This window comes from Arachis hypogaea, chromosome 16, assembly GCF_003086295.3.
Source record: "Arachis hypogaea cultivar Tifrunner chromosome 16, arahy.Tifrunner.gnm2.J5K5, whole genome shotgun sequence".
In the NCBI taxonomy this organism is placed as follows: Eukaryota; Viridiplantae; Streptophyta; class Magnoliopsida; order Fabales; family Fabaceae; genus Arachis; species Arachis hypogaea.
Genome location: NC_092051.1, coordinates 1829450 through 1844427, shown reverse-complemented (window position 1 = coordinate 1844427; position 14978 = coordinate 1829450). Strand labels below are relative to the sequence as shown.

The window sequence follows — 14978 nt, the reverse complement described above, 5'->3', positions numbered from 1 at the left end:
TTAGACTTTTCTGCACCAATGACTTTATCTCTAAAAGAGACCTTGGATGACTTTTCTAACCCCTCTTGAGAAGAATCCTCCTTAACACCGGATACACACCCACCCACGCTCTCCCCCTTATCTCTTCCCATGGCATGGCCATCTTCCTCACCGTGTTTCACCCTCAACCGCTCGCCGCCGCTCTCTCCTTCTCTCATTCTCCTTGAGTACGTACTCTTTCTCTGCTATTTTCATATATATAATCTCATAAGAAAATGCTACATAAACATAAAATATAAATAACTAACGAGTTATAGTTCAAATAGTATAATCACTCCTAACTTAAAAAAAAAAATACATGATGAATGATTTGTTTTTTTTTTTTTTTAATTACAACGGGGCTAAGAGCCCTTGGTTAGTGATTCGATAGTGCGAAATCATTTGTCACAAACGTTTACCATTTTTTTTAACTGGACCCGTTCTGTTTTATTGTCACACATTAACTGGGCCTGGATTTGTTTAGTTTGGGCCAAGGTTCCATTTATTTTGGGCCTTTAGTTTGGGTTCCATTTCGACAATACATGGAGCATGTTGCTTTGTAGTTTGTGGTTTCTTCTTCGAAGTTTGTCCCTAATTTACAGTGAAAGCAGCTCAGCTCAAATGCGAAAGAGAGAATCTCCTTTTCTTGTGCTACTGAGCAGAGACTGTACTTGTCTCCATTCCTGATTCCTTCACGCTGGTTAGCTCTCCTCTCTCTTTCTCTTTCTCTGTGCATGCCCTAACTCATTGAAGCAGGAATATGAAGCTCACTTTTCTAGAACACAGAGCTATCTCTTTGGATACTTGAGATTCTAAATGCTCTTTCCAATTAATGCTTCGATCTAGGTTTTTTTTTTTGATCGCATTGCTACCTGCATTCCGCTACCTTTTGTATGATTTAATGGTTATTGAAGAACTTTACTTTCACCGCACATTGAATGGACATTTCATGTTAGGGTTTAGGGTTTAAGCCTCAGGATTTGTTGCGTTTTTGCTGAAATTTTTTTAGAAGATTTGCTAGCACCATTTATCACTGACTGTATCATTGTTCGATCATATGTAACGACGATTCTTAAGAAAGAAAAGAAATTGATGTTTTGGGGTAGGGACGCTGGTTGTGCACTTGTTGAATAGGCTCGAGTTATTTCCTCCGACCATAATTTCTAATTTGATATTTGAGAGTTGTTTGTCTTTGATGCGTAACAATAGCACCTTGTTTCTTTTCAACAGAACAACATGAGCAGGGAGTGACTTTTGTGAGTTGTGACACACCTCTTTGGAACGTTTCTTCTGAGTTGTGATTGTTGTCTTACTCTAACGTGATCCGGACTTGTACTTTTAGCATGGTGATGGGTTTGGAAAAGGATCCTCGGGTGTTTTTTGATGTCTCAATTGGTGGGGACCCTGTGGAAAGAATTGTAATACAGGTATTGACTATTGAGTTGAAACAGAAAATTTTCTTGTTTGCATTCTGTCTGATATTTATATATAGTTGAAATACTTGGCATCATGGGCTTGTATGAGGTTTATGCTCTTAAAATTGTGCAGCTTTTTGCTGGTGTTGTTCCCAAGACAGCTGAGAATTTTCGGGCACTCTGTACAGGTATCTTTATATTATTCAAATACATATCCTTTTACAATTCTATCTGTTCTTTATTTGTTTGGTCCTGCTTGGAGAAAACATAATTCGTATGAGAATTTTCTAATGTTAAACCGTCGAGCTTCTTGTTGTTGACCAAGGAGTTTTGGTTCAGTGGTTAGGTAGACACTTATGGTAAAGGTCCAGAATTTAAAATGTTTGTATGAATATGGACTAGGCATTGTTATAATTTTGCAATCTTTTATTAGTTGAATGATGCATGATCTTAACTTCTACTAAATGGATTTATAAGGTAACCCTTTCTGAAAAGGGGAAAAAAATTTAACATGTATCTTTCAGGCTATTATTGTAGATGTTCTGTCTTCTGTTTGTAGGGGAGAAGGGCATTGGGGCATCCACTGCGAAACCTTTGCATTATAAAGGGACAAGTTTTCATCGAATAATTAAAGGTTTTATGGCTCAAGTAAGTTGCCCTTCATGGTTATTCTGTTCATGATTGTTATAAGCTAATTATGGAGTACTTGAGTAGATAACTTGTCATCTTGGAGTTGTATAGTTTATGAGTTAATTTTGTGGCTGTGAGGTGACAGCATTGACATTGCCTTTGGCCTTTGCATCATTTTTGGTGTGCACATGAGTGTTCCGTTATTTTCTCATTTCAATATCGGATAATTCACCCGTTTTTTCTTGACAGGGTGGTGATTTTTCAAGGGGCAATGGTATGCTTTTTATTTTTATGGTTTGCCCCTCTCATTGGATCTTGTAGACAGCTTTTTGACTTCTTTATCCTTTACCAAGATTTCTAAAAGCAACCATTGACTGATGACAGGCACTGGTGGGGAAAGTATATATGGAGGAAAATTTGCAGGTAAATTTACTATCTGAGAGGAAGTTTATGAATATTCAAAATTTGAAAGGAAATATCACTTATTGTCGATTGGTTTAATGATCTATTAATATTCTTTACATGCAAATACTTCTTTGTTGCAGATGAAAATTTCAAACTATCACATGATGGACCTGGTGTTCTTTCCATGGCTAATAGTGGAGCTAACACAAATGGGTCTCAGTTCTTTATTACCTTTAAGCGCCAACCACATCTTGATGGGTATGGAAGCTTTCCATATTTTTTGTTTAAGTTTGATATGTTCTTATTTGTGCACCAAATCTGGATTACTTGTTGATCTGCCTAGAATTTTGCACAGAAGCCTGTTTTCCAGTTCTGTTGCTACTGTTGTTGTTTTATGTGGCCTTCTTTTATGTTTTCATTTTGCTCTGAAAAGTTATAGTTTCTAATTTTCCTTGTCAAATGCTGCGGTTTTAAATAATAATACCTTCACACCATATAGTAAACACGTTGTTTTTGGGAAAGTTGTCATGGGAATGGACATCCTGAAGAAAATTGAGCTGGTGGGATCTTCTGATGGGAAACCTGTTCAGCCCGTCAAAATTATTGATTGTGGTGAAGTTTCAGAGACAAAAGTCCAGCATGCTGTTGAGAAGGACAAAGGTACTTGTTAAAAAATAAACATTGATGAAGATGTTATAACGTGGTTGTTTCTATATGCTGCAACTCATAAATTTTTTGTAATGTTTATATATTTATATTTTTTCATGTTAGGGAAAAAGAGAAAATCAGGGAAATCTGTATCTCCTGATGATGGTTCTGCCAAAAGATCAAGGGGTAGAAGGAAAAAAACTTCAAAAGATACTAAGAGAAGGAAGAAGAGATACTCAACATCAGATAGTGATAGTAGTAGCAGTGACAGTTATTCCTCAGATTCTGAATCAGATTCAGATTTTGAATCAGATCCATCCCATTCTGATTCAAGTTCCTCTAGCTATGGAAAGCATCGGAAGAGGAAGGGGGATAAGCGCAAGCATGAGAAGAAGAGGAGAAAGGGACAAAAGCATAGAAGGCGCCAGCACGCTAGAAGTAGAAGATCAAGACACAAGTCCAAATGGTATCGTTTCGAGGTTTAACTAGTCTTTAGCATGGTCTCTTATGTTTGTCCCTCAAAGAATTTGCATGATAACTGCTTTAATTGAACTACTTACCTGTTTCAGGAGTTCAGAGGATTCAAGTGATACAGAAAGTGAAAGTTCTAGTGCTAGTGGCAGTAGTTCTGGCAAGGAAAAGGCTGATCGTCGTGGCTCTAGATCTAAAGCACTTGCTGACAATAAACCAGAAAGGAATTTAGGTATGTTATGTGTATCATTCTTTTGTACATGTCCTCATATTCTCACCTTTCCCCTTTCTTTGAACACGAACTGGGGGGAGTAAAGGACATTTATGAGTAATGTTATGTAGATATTGCTGTCTAAGCTACTGTTGCTCTTGGTACAGACACAGGAAAGCAATCTTCTAGTCCCCCTATAAAAAGTAAAACTATTTCAGAACAAGGGATGGATACTAAGGCTAGAAGAACTGTGGACAAGGAATCACATGAAGAAGGTGAACTGTCTCCGGAAAATGATGAACTTCTGAATAATGGGCATGATACTCGGGCCAAACTTAGTAAACCTTCTAAGCAACAGACCTATTCAGATGATTCAGATCAGAATAGGTTTCACCTCTTGGCTTTTTATATTATCTCATTCGAAATCTTTTGAAATTTTGCACAATTTAAATGTCAACTCCATCCTATTATAAGAATGCATCTCCAGTTTTTCTTATTTTTGTCATATCCTTTTTTCTTTCAGAGGTGCAAGTCCTGGAAGAGGTCCTGCTGGGAAGTCTGGGGAGCTAAACCAGGGACACAATGTATTGGCTAGTCCTGGTCAAAAAGCATCTGAACCAGCATCCAAAACTCAGGGCTTTTCGAAAAGTCCTTCACCACATGGTATGCCTAAGCGTATAAAAAAAGGACGTGGCTTTACAGAGCGCTATGCCTTTGCACGCAGATATCGTACTCCATCTCCTGAACGTTCTCCCCGTGCATATCGTTATGGCGATAGAAATATTAGAAGGAACTTTGACAGGTGCCTATATCATTTTGCTAAGCTAGATTCTTTGGAACATGTTGCATATTGTTCTCAGTTTTATGTTATTTTTAGAAACTCAAGCTACAGAAGATATTCTGAGCGCTCCCCTCCAAGACGTTTCCGGAGCCCACCAAGGGGTGGGAACCGTCCAAGGTGCTTCCTCCCTCTCATTTGCCGTCACGTAGTTATCCCTTGTTACCTTTTATTTGTTACATAACGAGATCTTAACCATATATAACTGGAATTGTCTATGCACATGCTGTGGTATGATGGATGCTTCATTAAACTAATTTTTCTTCGAACTATAACTGCATTTCATGGTTATTGTGCTCTTATACTATACCTTTGTCCTCCTTTCTTATGTTTTCCTGTAATTGCATTTTAATATAAACAAGTAGTGTTTCTCTCATGGAATCTAGTACACAAAAATGGAAAACAATAGTGCTTAAGCTTAATTCATATACTTGTTATTTTAGATACCAAAATAGAAGAAGTCGAAGTAGGAGCATCTCTCGCAGTCCAGTGCGTGGCCGTTTTAGAGACCATGGTCGCAGCCAGAGTCCAGTACGTAGTCCTAGTCCTGAAGACAGGAGGCCTCCAATAAGTGACAGATTGAAATCCCGACTTGGTCCTCGTAATGATCTACCCTCTCCGGACAAAGGCAGGTCAAGGTCCAAATCCAGGAGTAACAGATCTTCTAGTTCCAGATCACCTGATGCGACGCCACCAAAACGACGACATGATAAAAGGACATCATCTCGAAGCAGGTCTAGATCAAGCTCACTGTCTGGACAAAAGGGGTTAGTTTCTTATGGAGATGCAAGTCCTGATTCTGGGGCAACGTAGGTATGGTGCTAGTAGTAAATACCAAGCCTTGACAGGAGCTAAAATTGCTATACATCCTATAAAAATATCCAGTTGTTGGGCATTGCGGCCATAATTTTTGTCTGCTTATTCATCCGCTTGTCCTTAGTTGAATTAGGATGTTAAACCTGTAGAGCCTATTTTAAGTGTTACCATTTAACTTTAAACCAAGTCACCAAGTCTCCTGAAGCCGTTTAGTTCAAGTAGGTTGTTGGGGCCAAAACTTTTAAGAGACGCCTCTTAAACTGGTTCCAATTGTACATTATCTTAAGCTGGCATTGTTGTGCTCATTATTTTCTTGAGAATAATTTGTGAACATGATAACATTTCTCCATTTGTTTCTGACGTGTCTCATTTTGGTTGTGAAATGTTTAGTCATTGGTGTTCTACCTCACTCTTCCATTTTCAATGCTTTTGCTGAAAAAAATAGAGTAAACAAATAATCATCATCAACAATACAATTCGGTTTCTCATTTATAGTTCAGATGGAATAATGAGCACACATTAGCTCAGGTGAAGACTATATACCCATTTTCCATAGGAAAAAAATCTTGCAAAATGAATATAGATGATGCCAAAAATATAAATATTAGATATTTAAAGTGTACGCTTTAAATTTATTAGAAATAAAAGAATTTCTCGTAATTTCTAATGGAGATTGGAGTCTTTAAGCTAGGGTGCCTCACAGGAAATTAATCCATTGTACCCTCGTTGTGTCTGCTAAAAGAAGCCTTTGTAAGTAGCTTTTCATAGCAGACTATTCTTTGATCAAGAAACACTTTTGGATTTGATCTTTTATATATCCCAATCGTTTGAGTCATTAGTGTAGAATTTTTGTTTGGGCAGTCCAAGATATTTTGTAGAATGAATATCCAATTCGACCTCTCACAATTATCTCAAAAGTCACAATTATCTCGAAAGGACTATGAGGCTTTTAACAAAAAAAAATATCCAACCCAACTTCTTAACTTTATTTTTATAACCCAACTTTTTAACTTTATTTTTATGGAACTGATTAGTTCCATAAAAAAAACAAAATACTGACACAAAGTTAATCAATCTCATAAAAATAAAGTTTAGGGCTGTTTAGGATTTTTTTTCTACTTTTTTATATGTGGGTCCAACAAGAAAAGCTACTTAACACAAACAATATGTTTTATGTTTTGATCTTTTATGTTTTGCAACTGAGTGCATCGATCCGGGTTAACGCAAACCAAAAACTATGATGTTCATTGCGACCGAAAGGTGCCCTTTTCTAATTCTTTTCACATCCATTTTATCTCCAAGGTAAAAAAAAAAAAAAAAAAAAAAAAAAAAAAAAAAAAAAGAAGAAGAAGATGTATCTCTTATCAAATAACTTTTGAATATCAAAAGTTTTTATGTTTTAACTTTTAACTCACTAATAATAAGAAATAAATTTGAGAATTAGTTATTAAAAACTACTTGATTATGAAAATACCCAATAATTTTTCCAACTCGGACTCAACTTTTATGGATTACACAAATTGATGGTAGAAATTCAGGTAGAGTCCATTTTAAATCAATCAATTTATTGTTATATTTCATATTTATTTTGTCTGAAAAGACCAAATTTAAAAAATATAAAAATAATAAAATGCCATACCATGAGAGCCAAAACATGAAAATACGAAAAGGGAACAAAAAGATCCCAAATAGATAAAAGAAAGAGATTGCTTTTTTTAGTTGGAGGAATGCAAATTGGAAAGGGGGACAGAAAAGAAAACGTGTTTTTGAAGAGTAGAAAGGAAGTGCGGTGAATGGAATAGACGATTTGAGTGTGTTGATAGCATTTTAGGTATTGAATGAGGTGAATATCTCCCAATAATCTGAAGCAGTGTGTCTGTGCATGGCGTCAGAAACGGCGTCGTTGGTTGAAACGACGACTGTGTCTGAGAAAACAGGGAAGCATAGGATTCTTGCAGAACTCAAGCGCCTCGATCAAGACATCAAATTCCTTCAGGTTCTTCCTTTCTATCTTATAAAGTTTTGTTTTTTGGAAATGGGGATGGGTAAAAGTTGTTAATTTTGATTTGCTTACTTGGAAAGTGAAATCTAATTTTGTTGCAAGCAAAGTTCTTTGCAAATTCTGAATTGCTCTGTTCTCGTTTGTCCTTTAGATTCATTTCCTCTGTTCTCTCGAACTATGCAGGAAGAATTGGAAGAGCTTGAGAAAGCAGATAATGTATCAATCATATGCATAGGGTAAGCATTTTTTTTTTGGGCAAAGATGAAATCAGAAATTGCTGATATATAATACAAGAAGAATGTTGAAATTGGTGATGATGAACTAATTATTGTCTCAATTAGAAGTTTTAGAGAAAAATCCAAAATCGTCCTGACAAAAAAAACTTAACCCGACTCCTGCTTGAAAGGACAGCAAGGCCCCTGTGCCAAAAAAAAAAGTTAATGTTGGTTTTTTTTTTGCATAGGAGCTAATCTGTCCCAAAAAAAAGATCAATGATCGGATTAAGTAATTTTTTTTCCTTGGAGGCATCGTTGTCGTTTCGAGATAATTGTCCCAAAAAAAAGATCAAGTACCAGATTGGGTATTTTTTTTTTTGGAGGTCTCGTTGTCGAGATAATTGTCAGGGGGTCGAATGGGGTATTCACTCGAAGTTTTATATTGATATGGCTTAAATTTCAGTTTGCTGCAAAACGTGGAAAGTAGGCCTGATCCACTTCTTCCCGAGTAATTTTCCATTATCCTTCTGTTTATGCTTTCAATTTGTGTTTTGATGCATAATAATAATGATGATGATGATGATGATTTAGATGTGTTTGATAACAGAATCCATGGAGCAGTAAACGTGTTATGGGATCGATGGTTTGAAGGTCCTCAGGAGCCACACGAATGTACATGTTTGATTCTATGACTTTAATTAGAGCGTAATTGAGGATATGTACAAGTACAATTATTCTTTTTAACGAACAAATCCTTGGTTTCATTGTTTAAGAAAGACTATGCATGTAACTGAACAAACACTGCATAAAAAGGACCACATAATAGTTATAAGCACATTCTTAATAGATGCTTTTTCCTTTCTCTTCCTCTGTTCATGGCTTCAGCACAATTAAAAGTTTGACTCACTGTGAAAATATCTTAAATACTAAATTACATTAAATGGTTAATTACTCAAATATATCAACAGAATCATTTGATTCTTTTTGATAACGATTCAAGTAACAAAAATCAATTTTGGGGTCTAACAAAAATTTGTATTCTCAAATAATATCAGATGGTTTTGTCATTGTCATGAAAATTTCATTTTTCCAACAATTAAGTTCTTCTTTAGATTAGAGGATGCGAAAATCATAAAATCTTTTAATAATTTACAATCAATTCATTCCATTTTTTTCTTTTTCGAGGATAAATATCATTAGACCATGTTTGGGTATTTGAATCCAATGCAGCTTATTCAGATACATTAGACCAAATAAGTTACTGTATACACAACGCAGAATTTGAATTCTCGACTCTTGTTTGAACAGACAAGCGAGATGAATACTCGATCGACCTAAGTTAATATCTTTTATTAAGGATGTCCTCATCTTCATCCATGGATTATGGGTATATCTAGCTATGCTCTTTTCTCTTAAATGGGCTCAAACACAAGGCCTCCTGCCCACCCAAAAAAATAGAAGAAAAACTGCCAAGAGAGGGCAGTGCTTGGAGGATTGATTATTGATTTATTAATGAAAAGGTAGTAGATAAAGATAAATGGTTCATGACCAAAAATAGAAAAAGAAAGAATGGTTAATTTGCGCTTAAACTAATGTCGAGAGTTTGAATCTTACTTTATAGATGTAGTAATTTATTGGTAAAAAAAATTAAAAAATGCTAGTAAATTGTGATAGAAACAATGGGAGGACACAGACATCAGCCAAATTATGTTTCATTTGAAACCATGGTTGCTAAGTGCAACAATTATCTTATGGTTGAAACGTTTCATGTAGTATTTTTTAACTAATTACTAATAATCCTTTGCTGCTCTTTTGGGGTCTTTTTTTTTTTTTTGGTTTCCCACAGTATCCCTCAACCCGACAGGTCAATGACTAATTCGTCGCGAATCTAAATTCCATTTAAGGGTTTGCCGTTGGCCAATGGGTTGCTACATGCACAAGGCGGGATTCGAATCCCCGATACTTGCTTAAGCGGACGAGTGAGCCACTCGACCAACCCAATTTGGTTATTCTTTTTGGGGTCTTTGACCCCTCTTTGACACTACTGTGCCCTGCTTCCAATCCATCCGCTCTTGATCCGGTTTATAGTTTCTGTGTTTTTTGTTTTAAGATTAATTAGGAATATATGTTAAGGTTATTGATTTTTTAAAAAAAATTAAAGTACTTATTATAAATTAAAACTTAAAATTTTACGAATAATAATTTTTACATATACCAATAAAATATATATTAGTTAAACTCTCAATTTCACTACAGGAACATATATAACATATTCTGACGATTGCATCCCTCATTTGACGTCAGCTTGTTATGCATCCCAAATTAATTAAAAGCAAACCACTAACTTAAGCTTAATTATTATAATAATAAGAATTAATTAATCATGGGAAACTAAACCTTAATATATATGGTGATTATAGGATGAACCATGTTCACAGCCTCCAATGAATAGCCACTCGGCCACATGACCATGAATATGAAGTAGATATCTATTATATGAATTTAGTTAAAAAAATTCTAATGATAATAATTAAAAAGACAAAAGCAAAAAAAATTTAAAAATACATTTACCTTAAAAAGTACTCACAGAAAACTTGTTCTTTATTATATGATATTGAATAATACTAGTACTACTATCATATTAAATTGTAAAATCAGGTACCGTTGTCTTGCTTAATTAATACTAGTTAAATTAATTAAGGAGAATTATCCACCAAGTGCTTGGAAGACCGAGCCAACAACTAGTAATTAGTAAAGTAAAGTTGTGCTAATAACAAACAAGCAGCTCCAGCCAGCTATTAATTAATTATTGGTTATGGCTGATGGAAGCACATGACTACAACTATTCTTTATAACCAAAGTTTAATTCACATTTTATTTATTTCATTTATATGATGAGTCCTTTGGAAATTATATTTCAGCTAGGGAATGAAATTTATACCTAGTCAATGCTATATATACAGCTACACACAACACTAATTAATCTTCAACTCTACTAGCTAGCTACTAATCTATACCCTATAATACACGATAATTATAGAAATTGAAAAATATAGAGCTGTTTTTCTATTATTTATTTTTATACCCTTGATTAAATTGTGTGTAACTTCCTATATAGCATTGCTATGAACTGGATATCATTCATATTTTATGATAAGACTATTTTTTTTCATTTTTCATGTGAATAATGTTATATATTAAAAATTTTTTATTAATTAAGTTTAATTAAATTAATTTAATATAATAAAAGTTAATTATAATTAATATTATTCTAAGTATTATTATTTAATTTGATTAGACTTAATTAATTTATAAAAATATTTGAATATATCGTATTATTTTTTGGATTTGGATTCTCTAAAATTTGAATTTCATTTTAGAGAATAAAGTGTGATCTTACAATTTATTTTATAGGTGAGATCAAGAATAAATATGAGAGAAAAATTATTCAAAGATAAAAAATTATACTTTATCCTCTAAAATACAAATTTAAAATTTAGACCATCCAAATTCTTATTTTTTATATATTGTGGTGTTGATAAGAACAAAATCCTATATGATAAAAACACAATACTTTAATTTATTCTCCCACAAAACATGTGCATGCATGCGTAGAGATATATCTTTTCATTCCTTAGCTTCATACAAGTTATCATTATATTTTGGTTCTTTTATTTCCTTTTACTGGGCAAAGCCATGTGAATGTTAGTGAGCCTCTGTTCTCATTCTCATTTCTCTCTCTCTTTGTTTTGAATATCACAAATTTAATTATGTTTTAGGATTAGATGATATGCTTAGTCATACAATATTACATGTTCTTATTAACTAGATGAAAGAGATGCCAACTACTCATAATGATAGTAACTTTGTTTGAAATTTTCCCTTTTATTAGGAAAAGAATAATATTATATAACTAACAAAATTTATTATTTCAGTTAACATTTAATTAATGTTAAATCATAAATATTAAATATTAAATTTTAAATTTTAAATTTTAATAATATAAAAATAAAGTATTGCCTCAAAATATTAATAAAAAATATTAGTCTCTTACATTAATCTGTAACTAATGAATATGATGAGGTGGAAACTCTGGTGCAGTCGACTTCACGTAAAGTTGATAATTGAGAGTCGTTAGATGATTTGACTGATTTGACTAAATTTTTATATAACGACTATTCGTTATTAACTTTACATAAAATTGACTGCACCTAAGTTTTTACGTACGATGATACCTAAAGACATAAAAGCTAATAAGTAATGATAAAATGAATAAATAGAGATTGTTGCAATGAATGGGGGTAATAAATCAATACAAAACGGAGGAATCGAATGAACATTTTGCAGAATGGAGTTATGATTATTATTGTTTATAATAAAATGAAAGAAACAAAGTATCCATGTGAATTGGGGAGAGGAATAACAGTCTTCAAAGTGGTCCAACTACTGAACCCTAGATAGAGGAATCAGAATCCCATTTCCCTTTTCCCTTTTCCCTTTCATAATTGATTCAGCATTCCTATATCTCTTTCTGCTCCAATCATCTCATTGCTACAATAATAATATATTACACTACTATTATATATATTTACTCAAGAATTTCACAAGCTTTTAGAAATGATTCAATTATTAGATAGCTTAGATAAGTACATACATTATACATGGCTTCATACTTGTATTGTCGCTATGAGTAAATGCGAGAGGAGGCTTTGAATATGAATAGGACAGTTTCGGCCTAGCTAGCTAGCTTCGCGAAATAACGTTGTAAATTTATTTTGTAATTCGTTGAATAAGTAAGTGTAGTTTTATAGTAGCTAGGCATGCATGTGATTGTGCATTTGTTATTTTTATCAACACATGTCATGTGGAGTAGTATTTTCCTTTTAAGATTATGACTATTGTTAACGTGCAAATATATGTGATTAAGAATTAATTGTGTGTATATAATATCTTTGATTAAGGGTCAAAGGAGAAGGTACAAATTGACTATCATAGTGTATATATACTATAGTAACTATACTATTTTGGCCCGGTCCAACAAGAATTATGGGTCTATTTACGGATTTCTAAGCCACCGAATATTTGACCTACGTCTAGAAATGATTCGCGTGTCACCTCATGATCTACTGAAAACTTGAACAGTTAGCAGAAGCTTTCAGACGTACGAGTTTGAAAGAAAGAGCTCATCCGAGTATAGAGTATGAATGAGAAAGGGTCTACTCCTCCCCAAAGATGCGTCACTTTTTACCCTAATTAGCTGCCGCATTGTATAGACACTGACTTTAGCATAGGAGTGTCTTTACAGGTGGCTCCACCTGCCGACCCACCGACGACTCAAACAACCCTTCTCCTCGTGGAACTCGCACTTAGACTCAAATTTCCCTCACAACTAGTTGCTCCAGACCCAACATCATCCGAACCACCGTTCACCCGAGCAACCGAACATATACCATATGTAGTAAGTAATTTTCTTTTCTCAAACAACTTAGATTATGCTAGCTAATCCTAATTGACACCAAGCACAATCGGATATAGGTGCTAGCTCCAATTGATGATTTAGTATCTCGTGCTTAATTAATTAGGATTACGTACTAATAATCTAATATTGATACATGGAAGTTAGTTAGTTACGCTTCCTATGCTTACTCTTTTAGCAACAAGAACACCACTACCAATTTGCATGCCAAATTGATTAGGTGCGCTTTTCTCAAACAGATCAGAGTGGATTAGGATTTTCTAATTGCAGCATGTATAGTAACTAGTCTAAAGCATGCAATGCTACTATATGAACTCCGAACAGTGTGATCTTTTTTCTTGGATCTAATGCTTGCCCATATATCACTAAAATTACTGTGCACTGAGATGCATGCTAATAGGTTTTTTAAAACAAGTTGGTTGAATTAGGAATCCCTAAATCACAAATTTATAGGCCTAGATTACTAGCTAGTACTTGAAAAAGAAATCAAACAAATGAATTAAGTACTCGCAATTCAATAAGCATGCAGATTTACTATCAACGTAGAACTTACGCAAGCGAAAATATTGGAATGTTAATCCATAGATGAATTACATTGGAATTCAGTGCTGACAAGCCAATCCAACGAGAAAATAAAGGATAGAAAACACTATATTTAATTTAAAATTTTAATATTTTAAATTAATAAATTTCTTATTTTATAATTTTTTTTAATTTTTTATGTAAAATTAATTCCATTTATTTTTCTCTAAATCAATTAACATGTGATAAAGAGTCCTGTTTTTTTGGTTTACCAAGAATCGAACTTTTGACCTTTCAGATCTAAAACTCTAATACCATGTCATGATACCATTCATCTCAAAAACTTACACTGATGGAAAAAAAATAACACTAATAATTATATCTTTAATATTCCCTAAACTTTCATTGTAAATATTCCATTCACTCCTCATTCTTTTTCTGTGATAAATTAACATGTAATGAATAAAGTAAAAACAAACTAAACCTACTAACAAAACTATTCACTCAAAGTAAAAAATCACTCACAAAAAAATCAGGCCAATACTATCCACAAATCTTGCAAATATTCATAACTACTTACGAGCACAACAATTCTACAAATATAAGTGACTCTAAGTTATTGGTATGCTATTTATTCTTTGGATATCATATCTACTATATTTTTTTCTAACTTAAATATTAGAGTCTCTTTGTAGCAATATATATTCCATTTCACTCAAAAGAAAGTCAAATTCAAAGACTAAGTAGAACAACTATACCTTAAAACCAAGTTTCTACACAAGAACAACTTGTAATAACAATAAGTCTCATAAACACAGAGAGAGGCTAATTAATTAAAGGGTCGGAGGTGAGCGGGAGCAGAAACGTCGCTTTCTAATTGATGAATAGGTGGGTATATGTAACAGTTAGCAATATATGAAGATGATGATGATGAAGACAGCAGTGAAATAACTCCCCCGATTTTGACGTGTGTTTAATTCCTTCCCCTCTAATTCACCTACGCAACCCCATAAATTAAAGTAGAAACTCAGATGCAGTCGATTTCATGTGAAGTTAATATTTGAGAGTTTTTAGATAATTTAATTGATTTGACTAAATTTTTATCTAACAATTTTTAAATATTAATTTCACATGAAGTCGACTACACCTGAGTTTTTACTGTGAATTAATTAATTAACTCCATAACTCAACACTTGCAATATTGCTCTGTCTAATCTTATGTAAGCGGTTCTCCTTGTCCTTTATTCTCTCATTTGCTCACGTGGCACGTCCCCTTCCTGCAACGTGGCAGTCTAAACTCCGATTTCCAGA

The 14978-nt window shown here is 33.7% G+C and overlaps 2 protein-coding genes across 4 annotated transcripts; both read left to right on the top strand.

Moving 5' to 3' along the window:
* The first annotated feature begins 527 nt into the window (after positions 1-527).
* Positions 528-5809, top strand: LOC112754400 (peptidyl-prolyl cis-trans isomerase CYP63). 2 transcript variants are annotated; one of them, XM_025802037.3, is made up of 15 exons: positions 583-718; positions 1249-1274; positions 1361-1445; positions 1567-1621; positions 1993-2081; positions 2313-2337; positions 2448-2486; positions 2609-2726; positions 2968-3128; positions 3240-3582; positions 3686-3819; positions 3966-4185; positions 4322-4600; positions 4676-4756; positions 5080-5809. In XM_025802037.3, the coding sequence occupies exons 3-15, from the start codon at positions 1362-1364 to the stop codon at positions 5447-5449; spliced, it is 1998 nt and encodes a 665-aa protein (XP_025657822.1). In that variant the 5' UTR covers positions 583-718; positions 1249-1274; position 1361; the 3' UTR covers positions 5450-5809. The 2 variants fall into 2 exon arrangements, with proteins under 2 accessions (XP_025657821.1, XP_025657822.1); XM_025802036.3 differs by having other exon boundaries at positions 528-718; positions 1249-1445.
* A 797-nt stretch (positions 5810-6606) lies between these two features.
* Positions 6607-8531, top strand: LOC112754401 (guanine nucleotide-binding protein subunit gamma 2). 2 transcript variants are annotated; one of them, XM_025802038.3, is made up of 4 exons: positions 6607-7448; positions 7638-7690; positions 8133-8177; positions 8277-8531. In XM_025802038.3, exons 1-4 carry the CDS (start codon positions 7335-7337, stop codon positions 8359-8361), a joined length of 297 nt encoding a protein of 98 aa, XP_025657823.1. In that variant the 5' UTR covers positions 6607-7334; the 3' UTR covers positions 8362-8531. The 2 variants fall into 2 exon arrangements, with proteins under 2 accessions (XP_025657823.1, XP_072075737.1); XM_072219636.1 differs by lacking the exon at positions 8133-8177 and having other exon boundaries at positions 6633-7448.
* Positions 8532-14978: the final 6447 nt, after the last annotated feature.